The sequence below is a fragment of the Xyrauchen texanus genome, chromosome 11, assembly GCF_025860055.1.
Source record: "Xyrauchen texanus isolate HMW12.3.18 chromosome 11, RBS_HiC_50CHRs, whole genome shotgun sequence".
Classification (NCBI taxonomy): Eukaryota; Metazoa; Chordata; class Actinopteri; order Cypriniformes; family Catostomidae; genus Xyrauchen; species Xyrauchen texanus.
This window is the reverse complement of record NC_068286.1, coordinates 33678871-33700200: the sequence shown is the minus strand read 5'-3', so window position 1 is coordinate 33700200 and position 21330 is coordinate 33678871. Positions and strand designations below refer to the sequence as shown.

At 43.7% G+C, this 21330-nt stretch overlaps 1 protein-coding gene across 1 annotated transcript in view; it reads right to left on the bottom strand.

The window, feature by feature from the left end:
• Window positions 1-251: 251 nt before the first annotated feature.
• LOC127651349 (receptor tyrosine-protein kinase erbB-4-like) overlaps window positions 252-21330 on the bottom strand; it is a 213951-nt gene continuing 192872 nt past the window's right edge. The window contains exons 22-27 of the mRNA XM_052137124.1: window positions 7226-7301; window positions 6954-7100; window positions 5315-5412; window positions 5041-5211; window positions 2292-2601; window positions 252-1084 (exon numbers count right to left, since the gene is read on the bottom strand). Of these exons, the coding sequence (XP_051993084.1) occupies window positions 252-1084; window positions 2292-2601; window positions 5041-5211; window positions 5315-5412; window positions 6954-7100; window positions 7226-7301 (1635 nt within the window). The remainder of the gene's footprint in view (window positions 1085-2291; window positions 2602-5040; window positions 5212-5314; window positions 5413-6953; window positions 7101-7225; window positions 7302-21330) is intronic.

Below are 21330 nucleotides of genomic sequence, written 5' to 3'. Positions count from 1 at the left end.
TTTGAATGTGTGCCACCAAGTAAGAGCAATACTTTAAAATAAATGTAGAGAAAAATTATGGGTTCCAGAAATGGCATTTTCAATGAATTTGGTTGGATCTACTGTTCCCCACATTTTTATGCCCTCTTTCATGAGCATAAAATAACATAATAACTACTTGTCATGTTTCACCAACATATGATCAAGGAAAGACATTTAAGGTAAGGTGCTGGTAGAAGAACCAGGCTCTACAGAGTATGGAGACCTGGATGTTAGACCACAGTGTTCCTCTGCCGGTATGGAGGAGGAGGCAGGACTGTTCCCGGCTTCACACCATACTCTGTCAGGTAGTCAGGGTTTTCAGCCAAAGCAGGATGAATTCGGCCATTCTGCTTGTAGGGGAACTTGTTATTGCAGAATATTGAAGGGTCTTGGGAGTTCTGAGGGGTAACCTTGTGTGGAAGGCTGTGCTGCCAATACTCAGGATTGTCGAAGGTATTCTTGTACACCTTGTCCACTAGTACAGACCCAATCTGTCCTGATTGAATCATGCTGCCTGGTTGTACATGGTAACCTGACAGGCCACTTTTCCCTGCCACTGCAGACTTTGCCAAATGAAACTGTTGGGGCGAACGATTTGACTTTGTTGGGACTTGATGGCTGACTAGGCATATTTGACCTGCTGGTAGTGGTAGTGGCTGGCCAGATTTGCTGGTGAGATCAAGGACTGACTGATCTGACTGAATATGTTGATCATTTTGACTCATCGATCCAGAGTGCACTGGTTGAACCGGTGGTAATGCAAAGTGAACGTGTGGTCCGTGGATGTGGTGATGGTGTTTACCCATCTGAGTGACTTCGGAAACGTGGCTGCTTGCTATGTGGGTTGGTGTTGTCACCTGCTCTGGGATTGAAACTGCATTTTTCCTCATGTCACTGGTGTTGTAAACTGGTGTGGTGAGGTAAAGGGGCTTGTTAATGTACTCGTCTTCACACTTGGGCTTTCCGTCTGGGGTGCTGTGGTAACCCGGGTTGTCAAGTGCATTGATGTCTTTATTTTTACGTCTTGTTACAAAAGGATTCTCCTCAACATGATTCAAATGATCTACAGAGAAGACAAACAAATTCGATTTTTAAAGTTTATTAGGCGGAGGGCGGGGCCAGGTCGTGATTATATACACCCGGTCCCTTATCAGGCTAATTAAGCCTCCGAGAGGGATAAAGGCTGACTGCGGATGGTGGTGCAAAGACACAAACATACATGACGGTCAGCTGACCATAAATTATCTCTCTCTCATCACACCACCATCCACAGTCGGCCTTTATCCCTCTCAGTGGCTTAATTAGCCTGATAAGGGACCGGGTGTGTCTAATCACGACCCGGCCCCGCCTCCACCGTCACAGCCATTTTCTTTGGTCAACCGTGAACCAAGGTGTCTGCGTACAGGATGTGTGATGCAAATTTTTGTCATCAGCAAAGTGCTTAAGCACTGAATTTGTGCGGCCCAATTTTTAAAACCAGAAGTACTCTGAGCATGCAGTATGTGCATATGCCAGGAATCATTTGCACTAATTAGTGGGTCCACAAGGAGGCACAATTGAGCAGTTATAGTCACACAGTAGTGATAGAAGATGTAATCACCTGTAAACAACAAGAGACAAAGCTAGTAGCATGCATGCGCCAACCGCCTTTATATGCGTGAACACTCAAATTAAATATATTTTTAAAGGAGATCATTCGGCTGTATGCAGACAAAGTAAAAACCAAAGTATACACTGATCTTTACATTTTAAAATGTATATCTGCTAAAATAAACTTTTGTAACCTTTTAGGAGTACACTTGCATAAACCCTAAAAGCCAAGCACTTCAAGCCACAAAACGTACCATTTCATGGTTTCTTCAAAGTAATTTTTTTTGTTAACTTTTCTCTGAGATACAAAAGTGGTCTTGACCGTGAAACTGACATGCCTAGAATATACCGTCACGCAAAAGCAAACATTTTACATTAACATTACTATTGTAGAAATGTCCAATGTGCATGCATCTTTGATTTTGTTATTATTTAAAGATGTCTGACAATGTGAAAGTTATCAAAACAAAGAGCAGTAATTGGCTGGTCATATGATCTCAACATGGTGACCACAATGAGGGGGAGGACTACACTTAAGTAAAATAAAATGGTTGCTTCTAGGACACTGATATCACTGGAATCTTACGTGAATGTCAATCACTTTGTCAAAAGTAGATTATTAATCATTTATTTTGGTGTAAAACCATAGTACACCTTTCAAAAATTATTTGTAAACATACTTGTGGAGCTCTTTTCCTTCATTGGGGAAATATAACCATCCTCATCTGTGTCTCCCCTCTGTCCTCTTTCTCCCAACAGAACAGTGGGGTCTGCACTATAGCGCTGGCCACTGCTGTCCTCCACTGAGTGAATTGTGCTATTTTTCTTTAAGCTTCCATTGCACTGCTGCTCCTCTACTCCGGAGTTCAGACCTGCTTTCGGAACACCCCCAGAGACAGAAGTGCCACTTCCTGCAGCAGCTACCTCCCGATGTCGGGTCCCTGTCACCTCCTCAGGACACAGAGTTCCATCATGATACCCAAACTGGTTCTAATCATGAGAAGAACATCAAATTAACTTGGGAGTGCAAGAAATTAGAGTTAGATAAGTTATTCTTTTCATCCGGATATCCATACTTCCCTACTATACAGTATAGTATGCCAAAAAGAGTATTCCGATGGAATAGTATGTCCGAATCCTCAGTATTCATAAAACAGTAAGCAAGAAAATGAAACCCGAATTACCTACTATTCCTAATAAGATTCTGAAATGTGGATCGACTTAACAATTTACTATCCCATAACACTTCGGGAGCAGAGACGACGTCTTGCTCAAATGCTAGATTTAAACAAATGGTAGAGAACCTTCTTAACTGCAAGTGATATGTATATATATATATATATATATATATATATATATATATATATATATATATATATATACACACACACACACATCTAGATGCACATCTAGAATTTTCATTTTTGGGTGAACTATAAGAGTTTTAAGAGTTTAATGACTGAAGGTGTGTATATATGTGTCCACAGACAATAAACTGTACTTACACAAAAATAAAATCCATAACACTCTTCTTTATTTTACATCTTTGTTTTATTTACTTATATATATATATATATATATATATATATATATATATATATATATATATATATATATATATATATATTTAAAAAATCTAAATTTTAAAACTTTACCGCAATTTCAGTCAAAATAAATAAATGAATGAATAAAAATCCCAGAATTATGATCTAACACTTTTGGCCCCCACTGTATTTATCATATCTTTCTATATTAGGCACTTTTTAGGTACAGATCATACACACTTTCCTAGTGGTAGCAGGGAATATTTAATTACTGTTTTTTTTTTTTTACAGTTCTTTATATTACTGAAATTAATTCAGAATTCTTTATTCAGGTTAAATTAATTGCAGTGACCAACCAGTGATGGTTTGGACAAATCTGCTATTCAAACACTAATAATAAACAAAAGCTTGCTGTTTAGCTCCATATAGTGCTTAGTGCCACTCAGTGTTTCCAACTAAACACAAATGATCCATCAGCAAATTAAAGAGCTACACATATAGCTTTAGAGTGAATTATATCTATAATAAACATATAACAAATAACATAAATTTTTGATACAGTATATAGATAAATATTTATTATTATTATTATCACATTATATTTATATATAATTTGTCCTCATCTCATTCATTGTCAATGAGAGCTGGCGACTTCCTGTGACACGAGTGACAGCGACCTCTGGCGATTAGATATGGGCACGGCGAGCGACACAACAAAGTTGAGAAAAGTTTAATTTGATGCAAATGAGGAGCAACTTTCAGGAGTGACATCCAATAGAAATGAAGACAGTGTTCAGTGGAGCTCACGTCATAAGTCTCCTTTGAGAGTAATAGACCTTTTTCACACACTGTGATGATGCATTTCCACCTTATTTATCGGCATAAATTTCACAAAATGTTTTATATTATACATTTTTTAAATATTGAGTGTAAATGTATAACATTATGCTTTGTGTTATATAACCCTAGAATTAGTTAAAAAAATTCATTACCTCAGCCTTGAGTTTGTTTCCATTATAGCTGCTGAGAGAGGGACTGTAAATTAAAATCTCCCATTTTAGTGTCTTAATCCACCACTCTCTATTATTTCCGCTTCTGGAAAGTCATTCAAACATAATAGTGGTTTTTTTTAAGTGAAAATTATATTTGCTGTGATCTCCCATTCACTGCTGTCGATGTTCACCCTGCAAACATTTACTTCCTCATTCCAAAACCCAGAGAGTGAAAAAGGTCTATGGAGTCAAGTGCAGGCAAGACAAGAGAAGTTTCTGTGAGTGATTTCACTGTTCTATGTGATTCGTCTGTAACCACATATATGGATATAATAAAATATTATGCATGGAAAGAAATTGTCGGGAGTCTGAGTGAGTTTGATTCATACATTGATAGTTTGTTCATCTTAATTATATGATGCAATATGCACTGCTGCAGTTCATTTAAAAACTCCCCTGCAGAATGTTCATTTTTAGGGACAAAAAAACTGATTCCATATCAAATTAGAATGAAATTGTAGTTTTACTAGCGAAATGCATCATCTATTATCATATATTCAAAAGACATGGCAAGACGTGCTGTCCACCAATAATGTTAGAGCAACAGTAGAAGGAACGGCCACTAGCGACTTCATAGTACAGAGACTAGTGACATAAAGCGATAAAGTGGCTCCGTGTATATGTGTGTATGACTTAACAGTACCTCAATATGACTATGTCGGCCACATTTCTGATCACCCAATAGCTGTTATTGAGGTGTAACTACGGGTAGTCATACGTTGATGTGATTATTTTTGTGTCAAAGTTCAAAACAAGCCAATGACCCCTTAAAAAAAAATATTTGTCCTTTGATTCCACCTGGTTTGAAGTGCCATGTGTACCATGTTGCTTACTTGATTTGAGTCTACATGTGGGCGGAACATATGGGAAGTGGGAGGAGCATTTAAGGAATGAGGAACCAAGTACTCCTCAGCATCCATCAGGTCATCCAGCTCCTCCTCATCTAGAATACTCTGGAAGAACTTGCTGTGGTTAGGGCTGTGAATCTTCATGCGATCGTCCCCCTGAGACAAAAATATCACAAATACTCTCAGCAATGTGTTATCCTCTTGTGGCTTATGATCATTTTGCTGAGCAAAAAAAAAATATTTGCAGTGAAATTCTCACTTGAATGACGAGGTATCGCTGAGGATCTCTTGCCATGCGGCTGAACTCTGCAGCAAGTTCTTTAAATCTAGGCCGACTATCAGCATCAATCATCCAGCCTGGAGGAGAGACAAAGTGTCAGCAATAGAGCAAAGCCGATTATTTTTTTATACATGGTGTTTATAAAATATTCACACCAAAACCATTGCAATGCTCATAATATCCTAAAGAAACATGAAAATATTCCTAGAAAATGTAAAGTTATAATAAGGTTTATACTTTAGGGGAGAACGGCACTATTTACTCTTGTGAATATTTCTGTAATGTTGGTTTGTGGAGTGGAAGAGAGGAAATGCAGGAGTAACTTTCAGTCTTTTAATTGAGGACAATGGAGTGGAACAAATATCATACAAAGGATCAAACAAGGAAACACGCTGGATGTGGAAAATATATCATACTAGGAATAAATCATGGAAGCAACGCTTAGAGATCTACAACTAAACATTACAACATAACACTTCACAAACTGACACAGGAAAGAACAAACTCGAGGGTATTTATATGCAAAGGTGCTGATGGAGGAATGGAGAACAGGTGAGGAGGATTGAGACGGATGGCTGTGATGAGAGCAGTGCATTATGGGGAATATAGTTCATGGGAAACTAATGACGGATGACACAAAACCGTTTTAAATTAAGAGCCCATAGAACAGAACATAGAATTACTGCAACACTTTCTCAGGGTAGGTTTATTTTTTTAAAGGAATTTTGTTAATCTGACTTCTGAATGGCTCTTGTGACAACTTCCCAGTATAATAAACAGCCCCTGTCTCCCCTAGATGTAAAGGTGCTGTTGCACTTGGATGTCTTATTTATACTTTGGATTACCCAGCTGTTCCTAATGTCCTAATTTAATTTAATTTCCTTTTAAAGTGGACACATTACAAAAACAAAAAGGCAATGAAACCGGATTTCATGTATAAATATTACAATCGCATAGTCTTACCCTGAATCAAATGGCGCATAAATGGCGGTTTCCAGTCAAATATAATTAGAACAAATAATTCTAATCTCCCTCTCTTTTTCCATGCCTTAATTGACTGTTTAAAATCGAACTGGGAGAGCACAAAGAGAGCTGGGAAAACATTGACAGCAAATACATAATACACATCAGTGTGGATATATGGGCAAGAATATGATTTGGTTATAGCTTTTTACATAAAATCTGCAACACTGCAATGCAATACTTTATTAACAGTAAATGGACATTAAATACTTGCAATTTAACTTGCTGTACTCCTAAAACTATTTTAAAACAGCATTTTGCTAATTGTTCAATTCATATTATACATGCAGCTTTTATGACCTCATTTTAATTAAGATAACACAAATTTGAAAAATAATTTGTCACAACGCAGGACATTTTAAAATAAACTAGTGAAAGAAAAAAGTGATTAAAAATGGTGAAAACGTAGTGAATTAATACATACACTTTTCTTTATACATTTATACATTTTTACCTAAAATCTCAAAGTTGATTAAAAATATATTTTAGGTTAGTGTAATTACAACATTTTGCACATATGCACCACCTAATAGGCTTTTTTATGTTTCATTTTATGCAATATGTAAGAGATTAAAAGTTCCAGAATATCACTAACATTTCACCATGACCATGTAGACATCTATGGTGCAGATGGGCGGCTGGGGCAAACGTTCTCCCTTCTCTAAGATGTCTGGAATCTCGCGTGTGGTAATCCCATCATAGGGCTTTCCTCCAAATGTCATTAATTCCCACATAGTCACCCCTGAATAAGATAAAAGTAATTGTAACACATTACACAGTTTATAAGAGATATGTAAGTATATAGTTATTATGTGAAAAGCACACTTAGCAGTACACCAGTTATCAAAAGCATGGCATTTAACTCACCATAGCTCCATACATCACTCTGGTGCGTGAACTTCCTGTAGTGAATGCACTCTAAGGCCATCCATTTGATGGACATCTATAATACATTTGTAATAATTGTTTTAAGCAAAAATGTATTTCAACAACAAATGATTATTATTTTATGTGATGAACTGATGTATAATGCTTCAGAAATTGAAGAAAATGTTGTGGTCCTGAATGGCTCATATTGCATAGGAATTAGTCACAGAAACATGTTATTTATTACAAACACATTCCAGTTCCCTTCCGAGGGAACTCGCACTGCGTCGTTGAAAACGACTCTTTGGGGAACGCTCCTTAGCGTGCGCCTCTGAATTATGAATGAAACTATTCCAATCTTGATTGGTGTTGCGTCATGACGTAACATGTGACGGCATAACCGGATGCATAAAAGTGACGCCGGTACACATACACATTAGCTTTCGCTCTTCAGCAAGCGCTCTATGTTGAAATTGTTTGTCTTATTTGGTGTTGTTTGTCTGATTTAAAAATATTATGGCCACCGAACAGTTCAAGAAGTGCGTGCACTCCTGCCCTCGTTTCATTACGGGTAGGGACACGCACGCTTTATGTGTGAACTGTTTGGGAGCACAGCACGCACAGGCAGCTCTCGAGGGATCTGCCTGTGAAAGTTGTGAAGCACTACCCATGAGAGTGCTGCGCTCCCGGTTGGCGTGCTTCGATGAGCACGGTCAGGCTCGCGTTCCCCACCGTTTTGGTCCCGCGTCTGTTGAGGCAGCGCGGCGATTGAAATCGCGGGGTTCGCAGCGGGATTTTGCAGATGAGAATGAGACTGCTGCGGCACGTTCTCATTCTTCGTTTGAGGATCCCGAGCCTACTGTGAGTGGTGCAGAAGCTTGGCCAAAAACTGTCTGCCCATGATCAGGTCCCCTTGCTTGAGCTCACTGCTTCCGAGGAAGTGGATATGCTCAGCATCGATGCGGACGACCGTGAGCCAAGCACGCCAGTTTTTGGCCAAGCTTATGAGGAGCTGATTGAGGTTGTGACGCGTGCCGTGGCCAGACTGAATATCAGCTGGCCACAAAATGAGCAGGGAACGCAAGTTGAAAGCAATTAGACGTGCGTTTCCTGCGGCACAGATCACAAACTCAGCGCCGGGGTTTGCCGTTTATCCCCGATCTCCACAAAGATATCTAAAACGAGATCGTGGGGTAAACCGCATTCGTCCCGTATCTCTAGCCCCAGTGTTTGATTACAGATGATGTTTTGGGGGCACGGTATATGGGCTAAAACCCGGCGCTGCCTAGTAAGCCCTGCAGAGATACATCTGCTTTAATAAGTAGGGCTTACATGGCCGCACACAATCGGTGTTGGTTTCCCGCCGTCTCTGACGCTTCGGGCCACATCAATTTCCAGCGAATGCACAGCGAACGTTCGTGTCAAAAAAAAAAAATAATTAAAAAAAAAAAATTAAAAAAAAATTAAAAACAACAAGCATCAATTGTGGTCACAAGAACCGTATCGACTAAATCCTGCCGGTTTCCCGCTTCAGGAAGTCAGGAACAGTGCTCGAAAAACACCCAAGACCAGCCTCGAGAGGCTGGTTCCCTTAGTTGAAGCTTCAGGAAAGAGGTCCTACCGAGGTGGTAGAACCTCGGAGGGCTGTCCCCGCTGCAGAGCAACCGAGGTTGCTCTCGCGAGCGAGTCCTCAGGAAATAGGTGTCGGTTCCCGCCGTCTCTGACGCTCGGGCCACATCAATTTCCAGCGAACGCACACCGTGCCGTTCGGTGTCAAAAAATAAAAAACAAGCATCAGTGGTGGTCACAGAAACCATATCGACTAAATCCTGCCGGTCTTTCGCTTCAGGAAGTCGAGAACAGTGCTTGAAAAACACCGAGACCAGCCTCGAGAGGCTGGTTCCCTTAGTGGAAGCTTCGGAAAGAGGTCCTACCGAGGTGGTAGAACCTCGGAGGGCTGTCCCCTCCGCTGCAGAGCAACCGAGGTTGCTCTCGCAGCGAGTCCTCAGGAAATCGGTGTCGGTTCCCGCCGTCTCTGACGCTCGGGCCACATCAATTTCCAGCGAACGCACACCGTGGCGTTCGTGTCAAAAAATAAAAACACACATCAATTGTGGTCACAAGGACTGTATCGACTAAATCCTGCCGGTATCTCGCTTCAGGAAGTCGAGAACAGTGCTCGAAAAACACTCGAGACCAGCCTCGAGAGGCTGGTTCCCGTAGTAGATTTTGTAGAGGCATGGAATCATCTTCCCAACATATCTGCATGGGTCCTGCATATAATAAAATCAGGGTACAAACTGCAGTTCGGGCACTGCCCCCAAATTCTCTGGGGTGGTGCAGACTACAGTGGTTCCGAGCAGGCTCAGGTGATGGAACAAGAAGTGCAATCTCTGCTGATGAAGGAGGCCATAGAATGTGTTCCTCATTCAGACAGGAGTCCGGTCTTTACAGCCGGTACTTTATAGTTCCAAAAAAAAAAAAAAAAAAGGATGGGGGTTGAGGCCGATTTTAGATCTCAGAGTTTTGAACCGGCCTTTGAGGAGGTTCAGGTTCAAAATGCTTACCATTCCTGTCATCGTGAGTCAGATCAGATCCGAGGACTGGTTTGTCACTATAGATCTAAAAGACGCCTATTTTCATGTACCCATCCTTCCATGTCACAGGAGGTTCCTGAGGTTCGCTTGGGCTGAAGCTTACCAATATCGGGTTCTTCCGCTCGCCTAGCACTCTCTCCCGCACATTCACCAAATGTATGGATGCAGCTCCTGCTCCTCTGAGACTTCAGGGCATCCGCGATACTGAATTTTATCCATGACTGGCTCATTCTGGCCCAGTCTCGAGAAATGGCGGTTCGGCATCGAGATGTCGCCCTTGGCCATATTCGAAGTTTGGGGTTGAGACTCAACACAAAAGAGTGTGTTACAACCATCCCAGTGCACAACGTTTCTGGGTGTTGTGTGGGACTCGGTTACGATGCAGGCACGCATGTCTCCTGCACGTATCGAGTCCGTTCTGGCGATGGTGTCCGGGTTAAAACTAGGCCAGGCCATCACTGTAAAGCAGTTTCAAAGACTGCTGGGCCTCATGGCAGCGGCATCCAACTTGATACCTTTGGGCCTTCTACACATGAGGCCTCTCCAGTGGTGGCTGAAAGCCAAGGTGTTTTCCCCAAGGGGAATCCATTTCAGTATAATCAGAGTAACGCGCAGATGCCTTCGTTCTCTGCTAATATGGAAGAAACCTTGGTTCCTGTCCCTAGGGCCAGTGTTGGGAGCGTCATGTCGCCGGAAAACCGCTTCGACAGACGCCTCCCTCACTGGCTGGGGCGCGGTCATGGACGGCCGCTTTGCCAGGGGTCTGTGGCAGGACCATCATCATTCTTGGCACATAAACTGTCTAGAGATGTTGGCTGTGTTCAGGGCTCTGAGGAGCTTCCTTCCAGACATCAAAGGTTACCATGTCCTAGTACGTTCGGACAATACATCAGTGGTAGCTTATCTGAACCGACAAGGAGGACTCAGATCGCCCTCTGTGCAGACTGGCGCATCAGATAATTCTTTGGTCCCAAGGGAAAATACTGTCTATCAGAGCATGTATATTCCGGGGTTCAGAATCAGGGAGCAGACATCCTGTCGAGGCAGGGGCTGAGGCCCGGGGAATGGAGACTTCATCCAGAGGTGGTGAAGTTGATATGGGACAAATTTGGACCATCAGAAGTGGATCTATTCGCGTCTCGAGACGTCCCACTGTCCACTTTGGTTCTCCCTCTCACATCCAGCCCCACTGGGGTTGGACGCCATGGTACAGGCTTGGCCGAGGCTTCAGCCTGTACGCATTTCCCCGATCGCTCTGCTCCCGGAGTCCTGGAAAGGGTCCGCCAAGAGGGCACCAGTCTACTTCTGGTTGCCCCCATGTGGCCGGCCCAGTATGGTTCTCAGACATAATTTCACTCCTGATAGCTCCGCCATGGCAGATTCCTCTGAGGAGGGATCTGTTGTCTCAGGCGGGGGCACAGTCTTCCACCCTCGTCCAGAGCTGTGGAAACTGTGGGTCTGGCCCCTGAGGGGTTCAGTACCTAAATGCTAGTCTATCAGCGGGGTGGTTGAAACCATACTTAGCTCTAGGGCTCCGTCTACTAGGAGATTATATGGCCTCAAGTGGAATGTGTTCTCCACTTGGTGTAGAGAACATGAATTAGATCCAGTTAACTGCCCGGTGGCTTCAGTTCTGGAGTTTCTTCAAGATCGCTTCTCTGCTGGTCTCTCCCTTCCCACACTTAAGGTGTACGTGGCTGCCATTTCGGCGTCCATGCACCACTGAGTGATGGGCCTCTGGGGAGGCACCAGCTGGTCATTCGTTTTCTCCGTGGTACATGGAGGATGAGACTGACAACCAGGTCCAGGGTTCCTGCCTGGGACCTGGCGGTGGTTCTCGAAGGGTTATCCCTGGCCCCCTTCAAACCCCTTCAGTCGGCTTAGCCCAAGGACCTGACGTTCAAGATGGCTTTTCTCTTAGCTATTACCTCTCTAAAGAGGGTGGGTGATCTTCAAGCCCTGGCAGTGACGCCAGCTTGCTTGGAGTTTGCCCCTGGCGGAGTTAAAGCCATTTTACACCGAGACCTGGCTATGTGCCTAAGGTGCCGCTCTAACACGGCACGGCTCACGGTCCTGCAGGCTTTTTATCCTCCACCTCATGTGTCGGCAGAAGAAGAGAGGCTCCATTTGCTCTGCCCTGTCAGAGCTTTGAGTGTTTACCTCGAGAGGTCCTCTTCTTGGAGGAGGTCGGACCAACTGTTAGTGTGTTTTGGGTCACCTAAGAAGGGGCTCCTGCCTCGAAACAAACCATTAGTAATTGGATTGTTCAGGCTATTATCTCGGCCTACAAGGTGCTAATTTGCCTTCACCTTTGGCCGTGAGGGCTCATTCAACTAGAGGCATGGCGTCCTCTAGGGCTCTCTTATCGGGAGTACCCCTCCAGGAGATCTGTGAGGCAGCCGGTTGGGCTACCCTGCACACTTTCATCAGGTTTTACAGTCTGCACCTCCCTAGTACGCCTGGCGCACGTGTGCTCTCGTCCTAGCTGAGTGCCTGAGTTCAGTTTCACCCTAGGGCAGGCCTTTTTTTCGGTGCGTGGCCTAGTGGGCATTCGTTCCCCAAAGAGTCGTTTTCAACGACGCAGTGCGAAGTTCCCTCGGAAGGGAACGTCTCGGGTTATGACTATAACCCTTGTTCCCTGAGAAGGGAACGAGACACTGCGTCGTCCTGCCACGCCCCTCAAGGCCTGAGAGCGGCTTGCTTCATCGCTAGGCTAATGTGTATGTGTACCGGCGTCACTTTTATGCATCCGGTTATGCCGTCACATGTTACGTCATGATGCAACACCAATCAAGATTGGAATAGTTTCATTCATAATTCACGCTAAGGAGCGTTCCCCAAAGAGTCGTTTTCAACGACGCAGTGTCTCGTTCCCTTCTCAGGGAACAAGGGTTATAGTCATAACCCGAGACGTTTCTTGTGAAAAGCTCTGATGCTAAACATTTATTTTAAACCAGAATTGAAGATAGTGCTTTAGAAGAAGCCCTGCTAGCTAACACACACACACACGCACAATTTTTTTTTCCATAAATGTGCATTAGATTTGATGTTGTGCTTTTTTCCATTTTACTTTATTTTATTATATATATATAATTTTTTTTCCTTTTTGTCAACTGTATTTATTAAACAGTGGATAGAGGACAGGAAATGGCACAAGCCAGACTCAAACTTGCATTGCCCACATGCGCACCAATTGCACACTTATTGGGGGGTCTGGGGACATGCTCCCCCAAAAGAAACTTTTTGCAAAGACGGCACAAAAGTATTTAATTCTGGTGACTTTAGAAGCAGCATTTTTACCTATTTGCAAGTAGGCTATATATCATGTGTAGCACTGTAACTAAGGGCTACAAAGGATTGATAAAAGACTAATTCACATAGCACATCCAGCACTAGTTAAAGTTTCTCAAAATTAACTACCTTTCCAAAACAAAAAGTAGCCTGCTGTGACTGGACCATGGTATTGTGATGGTATTGTCAGTGACTTATCTAATAGGATTGTTGAGTTTAAAACATGTTGAAGATTAGTATACAGGTGGCCAATTCATTAAGTTATGCACTGTTTCCTCACAAAAGCAGTTTATTATTCTTGTCTCTTCGCCAGTGAACCACCATAAGAATGTCTATGGGACCACTGCTTTATGCTTTTTTTGCTAACTTTGTAGGCTCAACTTGGTATAAGGGCTCTGGTTGTTATAAAGCGGGGTCCGGGGTTGGAGGCTGCTCCACCATTATTGGGAGAGAGTTGTTGTGAGACATGCAGTTGGAGTGCGCTTAATAAAGTTTCAACAGTTAAGTTTACCTCCTCATCTGCTCTGTGTATCATAACAGTAAATATACCACTTGACTGTTTTCTGTTCTAGTAATTTAATTTCTGTTTTACGGAGTGAAAGACACTCCGAACGATACAGTGCGTGAGCTGTCTGAATGATTCGGACCATTTTGCTAAACCGTTTGACACAGTGTTGCTAACTACTTTCATCGAAAAGTAGCTAAAGCCTGCTAAAAAAGTCGCTAAATGCCGCTAGATGATGTCATGCATTATATTAGCATATTCATGATGTCATCGCGTCGTATTTGCATTCTGCCTTGTGTCAGCCCTTTAAATCTGTTTTAATCTCTCCTACTCTCTGTGCTCACATACTGAATTTGAATACAACCGAATTCCCAATAAAGCTGTTCTCATTTTGTTCTGTTTCTGTTGTCAGACAATGGAACGAGTATAAAATGTGTCTGAAACAACGCCCATTAAGACTACATGTTAACCAGTAATCACTTCCAAGCAATCTCCAAGCTGCTGCTCTGCACTACTAAAATCCTGATTTTATAACGTCAAAGACAACGGCTGTGCTGTGATTTTGACTATATTTACATGAAAAATGATCACTCGCAGAGAAAGTCAGAAGTTATGTCTTATTTTTCTTTCGCACTAGGGATGGTGATACCACTTATTTTCTTTTCGATCCGATACCAATATTTTAAAGTTCAATATCGTCGATACCAATACCTATACCGATCCTTCTGTTAAATTGAATTTTTTTGCGATTAATTTGGATTAAATGGGTAATTTAAAATAATATTTTTAGTCATTATTCATATAGTTTTTTATTTTTTTTTGCCTAAACAGAAAATTATTAGACTTCTTTGTTTACCCGTACAAAAATTAACCATTTCACTACAGTAATTATTTAAAGCACAGTTACCACACAATTAACAATGGTTCCAATATTACTGTAGTAAATCAATGGATTCAATAGTACAGTAAAGTTTAATTCACTTTTAATTAATAGGTGCCATTATTATTCCTTTTATTATGCTACAAATGAAAATTGTTAAAACTTGATTATTATTCTAACTAATAAACTAATTCATAATACGCAATAAACAGTTTTTATTAATGCATTAATATGAGTGTAGTAATGTTCACATTAACACTTTATCTTGTATTACCATATATAGCCTTCATAAAAATGAATGTTTTTTTTTTATTTATTTGTGTAATATTATGTGCTTTTCTGTGTAGAGTGAAATTGTTTTCCTACTTAGAAATATAAATGATTTGATATCATGAGAAAATGCACCACGGACAGCAGTAAAGGGCAAAAAAAGAGCACCAGCATCAGGGGTGCAAAAACATGGTGACTCTGCGGAAAGTAGATAAGGTTTGTCCAAAAAGTCGCTAGATTTGTCGCTATATGCTTTTTAGAAAAAAGTTGCTAAAGGGGTCTGAAAGTCGCTAATTTGGCAACCATTGTTTGACTTATTCTTTGAAGGAATCGACTCAATTGAGTAATTCATTTGTAAATCGGCCATCACTAGTTCTGATTCTAAAAAGCTGACAGAAATACGGGACACATGACATGATTACTAAAATATTTTCAGGGAAAATGTTACTTTATACAATCTTCATACAGATGATAATCTGCTGGCTGTTGCAAACATTAGCTGGAGGGGTTATGGGGTGCTATGGACTTTCTTGTGGAGGCTGAAGCACATGCTCGCCCAGGGGTTGGGAAACATTTTTCACAAAGGAGTCAATTTTGTTTTTATTTTTGGTTGATGCATTTTTTTGAAAGAGCCCAAGCAAAAACTAATAATTTACTATTTAAAATAGTTTTTAAATAAAATAAAATTATTATTGTACCCATAGATTACTCAAAATCACAAAAACAAAAAAAATATGCAACAATTAAAAGTAACATAGAGCACACGTGTCTGTGAGGGTCTCCATAATATTACTTCATTTTACATTTGTTCATGAAAAAGTTCAGTTCCTTATAGGGCTGGGCAATAAGTAAACAATATTTTAATGATAATCGGCTGAAAAATATAGCGATATCCAATTATATTGTCAACACCCCTGCTGATGGTCAGTGATGGTCATGTTTTTGCTTAATTGATTTTCCTTTAAAAATATAATAAATTTATTGAAACACAAAAAACTTAAAAGACATTAATAAATTCAAATTGCAATTTAAATGAAATATAAAAAGTAATTAAACTAATGAAGTGATCAAAAAATCTTATATAACCACCTCCCCAATCCAAATATTTACCAACCGCTCCATATGCCATCACACCAGTATCCGTCAATGACAACAGGTGAAAAATTACTAATAGCCTACAAAAAGACAACTATAAATTTAAAGATAATAATAATAATCATAAAAAATATAAATAAATAAATTCCCTTGTGTTCCCAAAATAATGCTGCCAAATGTGTGTTCTAATTGAATGTGTTTGTATTGCATTTTGGTAAAACAGTTAATGCTGCCTAAAGAAAAAAAATTTAACTCAAATTTAGGTTACCTTGTGTCGAATGATGCGACACTATGAGTCTTTCTTGAAGGCCTCGGTTCCCTCTGAACTTGAGAAAATGCCAATGAGAAATTGGCAGACAGAATTTGCATGTCCCTCCCCCGGACATACTGGTACAAAAAGAGAGAATCGCGTGTCTGTCCATTCAGATTTTTTCTTCACAGCCGAGCGGTTGTGCGATCAGCGAGCTAAGATCACTTCTATTTCACTCACCTCTGCAGAGCGTTTGCTGTTGGATCAATGGCGCATATCAGCGGCTTTCTGCAGCTTTGCCCCTGGACGCTTCGACAGCGTGTCTGAAAGAGCTATCTCTCACTAAAAGAGTTTTCTGTAAAAGAGCACGCACAGCAGGCGTTGAATGTCCTTTTCAGGACACGTCTTTTTAAAGATGCCCTTCCGCTTCTGTGTAGTTCCTGGATGTGGTCGATTTCTCTCCGCTCCTGGCGGTCATAGACGCTGCCTTGTGTGTCTGGGCCGCGATCACACAGAGGCGGCGTTTGTGGATGGTTCTTGTTCTCACTGCGAGAACTTAACCATGGCAATGTTGCAGTCGCGGCTTTCCTTCCTAAAAAGGAAAGCCACTCCAGCAGCCCTCCGTGTCACTCCTTCCTCCCACAGGTTTGAGGATGACCCGGCTGGCGATGGGGGCGATTTGGGGATGGCACCGGGCTCGGTTTCGCCGGGTAAATTCCCACAAACCACCCGCCCCCCCAGTTGATTTCCGTTCGGGCTGGAGGTGAGAGCGGCTCACCTCACGGCCAGTCTGACTACTCCCTCGGACCTGCCGAGTTGGATGATGAATTCGCCACTGCATCGGAGAGCGCCTTGGCGTCTGATGCGGAAGACTCGACTGGGCTGCCGCCTTCGGGTTGGCCCACCCAGTCTGAGGCTGACACCCAGATTGCCGACATGCTTGCCTCCATGTCTGGCCCCTGGATGGGATGTAGAACATCTAAGTGGCCTACCACCTGCTGACCTCCTCGCGTGTCCGTTCTCACTACCGTCTTCGGCGGGGCGGCAATCCACCTGTGTCCGGAAAACGCAGCCACCTGGCAGGATCGCCCGGTGCTCCCCTCCAAGGTCTGTAGGATGATGTCGTCACTGACCACCAAAGCCTACAGCGCCTCTGCCCTGCAAGCCATGGTCCTCCTGCAAGTTTACCAGGCCAAGACAATTAAAGATCTGCACTTGGGTAGTCCTGACCCTGATGTGCTGCGGGAATTGCGTTCTGTGACCGACCACTCGCTCAGGGACACAAATGTCACAGCGGGGGCACTCGGGCGGACGATGGCCACCCTCGTGGTCCAGGAACGTCACCTGTGGCTGAACCTGGTCAAGATGATGGGGGTCGACAAAGCCCACTTTCTAAATGCCCAGTCTCCCAGCTCGGCCTTTTCCATGACAAAGTCTACGACTTCGCCCAGCAGTTTTCGGTGGTGAAGAAACAGCGATGCCCTGTCTGCTCGCCTCAACCTGGGCCCAGCTCTCAGCCCCAACGTTGAGTGTCCCGCAGGAAGTGCACGCCCCCTGTCTCTCGGAAGTCCTCGAGGACCCGGAAGGCTCCCAAGCATTCCTGAGGTGGAGGGCACATTCTCTGGCTGTAATTCTTGCCATGCGGAGGTTTTCCCACTACTTCCGTTCAGACAGCACCACCACAATAGCAGACATAAACTCAGGTCACTGCATGCCACTCATATCCCAGGCAACCTCAACATGGCAGCGGATGCACTGTCGCGACAGGGCACACTCAGCGGAGAGTGGAGTCTCCACCCCAGGCGGTCCAGCTGATTTTGGAGCAGTTCGGTAAAGCACAGGTAGACCCGTTCTCTTCCCAAGAGACCTCCCACTACCTGCTCTGGTACTCCCTAGCAGAGGCTCCCCTCGGGACAGACGCGCTGGCACACAGATGGCCCCTGGGGCTCGCAAGTACACATTTCCCCCAGTGAGCCTACTTGCACGGGTGCTGTGCAAGGTCATTGAGGACGAGGAACAAGTCACTCTAGTGGCCCCCTATTGGCCCACGCAGACTTGGTTCTCGGATCTTACGCTCCTTGCTACAGCACCTCCATGGTGATTTACTCTGAGAAAGGATCTTCTTTCTCAGGGACGGGGCACCCTCTGGCATCCGCGCCCAGACATCCGGAACCTCCACATCTGGCTCCTGTACAGGATGTAGAAGATCTAAGTGGCCTACCACCTGCTGTCGTAGATACGATCCACCAAGCCTGAGCTCCCTCTACCAGGCAGCTTTATGCCCTAAAGTGGCGTTTGTTCACGAAATGGTGTTCTGCCCGATCTGAAGACCTGCAGAGATGCGCAGTCAGGTCAGTGCTCTCATTTCTGCAGGAGAGGTTGGGGGGAGGCTATCCACCTCCACCATGAAGGTTTATGTAGCTGCAATATCGGCTCACCACGAAGCAGTGGACTTTAAGTCCTTAGGGAAACACAACCTGATTGTCAGGTTCCTTAGAGGCTTTTGGAGAATGAACCCACCCAGGCCATGCCAGTTCACCTCATGGGATCTCTCTGTGGTCCTTTCAGGCCTCCAGAGACCCCTTTAGAGCCGCTAGAATCTGTCGATCTCGGAGCCCTCTCTTTGAAGACGTTGGGGAACTGCAAGCATTCTCTGTCAGCGACACTTGCCTTGAGTTTGGTCTGGCAGATGCCCATGTCATCCTAAGACCTCGACCAGGCTACGTGTCCAAGGTTCCTTTGACCCCATTCAGGGACCAGGTAGTGAATCTGCAAGCGCTGCCCCGGGTGGAGGCAGACACAGCCTTTTCGCTGCTGTGTCCGGTACGTGCTTTGTGTACTTATGTGGACGCAGAGCTTTAGATGCACTGATCATCTCTTTGTCTTCTTAGTAGACAAACGCTGGGAACGCTGTCTCCAAACAGAGGCTAGCCCACAGGGTCATTGACGCCATAGATTTGGCCTATCAGACCCATGCCATGCGCGCCTTGTGGGTTCGAGCACACTTGGTGAGAAGTGTGGCATCCTCATGGGCACTGGCCAACAGCACCTCTCTTGCACGCATCTGCAGAGCGGTGGGCTGGGCAACACCCAATACTTTTACGAGATTCTACAATCTCAGGGTTGAGTCCATTTTGTCCCGTATTCCCTCAGTTCCGAGCATGTAGAACTCGGGAATACAGAATGACTGACACATAGCTTGCATATAGCACCCTTCCCCTCCAATGAGGCGATCACGTGCACTCTTTCTCCCAGGTGAGTCCATTAAATTCGTGGTCCCAGGATGTCTTTCCTCCCTAACCCTCATTTCCGCGAATTCAGAGGAATTCTCTACCAGACCCACTATGGGTACTAACTACTCTGTACTGGAATAGGTGCTCCACAGGGTTGGCCTACACAGATTAGTCCTGTGTAGAGACTTCAAGGAGGACACAGGAAAAGTGGTTCCTTCTATCCAGGTAAGTGGGCTTTTATTGGCTTATACAGGGGCGCCACAACACGCCAGCTTCACAATAAACTTTAGCTTCAGGATAAGCTTTTACTTTATAACACACTTCAGCTTCACAATAGGCTTCCAGACCCAGACTCTCTCTCCCCTGTTGGCGGTGGGGCTCTTTTTATGTCGCTTTCCCTGTTCTCACTGTAATTAGAGACAGGTGTTAGTCATAATTTAGCTCAAGTGTAAGTTCCCTTACTGCTTCTTTCTCTACGAACGGGCACTTGACCACGGCACCGCTGCCACATCCCCCTGTGTGTATTATTCGCGGTACAGTCCCCCTGCCGGCGGACCCTCTTCTTTCTTTGGCAGTAGCCTCTGTCCCCCAGTTGCTGTGTTTCTAGCAAATCCTCCCTCGCTACGTAGGATCTACCACGCACCACTTCCACATGTGGCCTGAAAGCTCATGTGATATATTCGCCACATTTAACCTCCCCCAACCTGGGCAGGATGTGGTCTCCGCGGGGTCTTTTCCCCCTGAAAGAATAGGAGTTGGAAAAAAACACCTTCCCCGATGTGTGTTATAGCGTTCAAAGGCCCCAGCCACTTTGACTCTATGCAAGAAGCATAGAGAGAGAGTTTTAGGCTTGGCACGTCGGTTGTCTCCCCCCTTCGGGGATGCCAAAAACCTAAAAATTTTATGACGTTTTTATGGGGCGTTGGAGAAGGGTACGTGCAGTCTGATGCAGTCTGCTGCTTTGGCATGCAACTGCCTGCCTGCACCTGCATCAGCAGCTCACTTACACGCATGGCGTGATTGAATAGGGACACCTAGTGCCGCTTCATTCTACACAAAGTCGAGTGAGTGACAGACGGGGAACGTCTAGGTTACTATTGTAACCTCCGTTCCCTGATGGAGGGAACAAGACGTTGTGTCCCCCGGCCACGAAGCTGTACTGAGCCACTGTAACGGCCGAACCTTATTCTCGGCTTCTCAGTGCAAAACCTGAATGGACAGATGCACGAATCCCTTCTTTTATACCCATATGTCCGGGGGAGGGATATGCAAAGTCTGTCTGGCAATTTCTCATTGGCCTTTTCTCAAGTTCAGAGGTAACCGAGGCCTTCAAGAAAGACCCCTGGTGTCGCTTCATTTGACACGTTCCCTCCAACAGGGAATGGAGGTTACAATTGTAACCTAGACGTTATACTTGCAAACAGTTTTCAGATAAATGAAACAGAAAAAGGAGTGATAACTCTACATGTGTATGTTCCACAAGAGAGTGTCCCACTGCACGCTTCTGAACAAACAACGCATCAGACACGAGCAATGATGGCTTTTCATTTGTCTGTTTTTCTATAATAAAATATAATAACGTTATTATCAAGCTCGTATCTTGTGTCTAACATCATGTGTCACTCCGAGATGTCTTACAGGTCACCTGCTTGTTGTTGTTAGATGAGCAAAATTACTGAAATACCTGCATTTGGTTCTTCAAAATATAATGACACGTTTATTCAAACGCACATCTTTGCATCTAATTTATTGTCATATTTCACTCTGAAACATCTTACAGGTTGCCCGCAACAGTTCAAATTAAAATTACCTGCCACTGCGCATAAATAAATCTGCATTTGCTGGGTGTTAATTTCAAAATAGTGCTAGTGACTTCAAGCTTTGCAATCACATCCACACTTTCTGCAAAAAGTTTTAAACATTCATGTGTTGGTGAATGGTGAGACACCCGGAGAGCCACTTGATTTTTAACAAAGAGCCACTT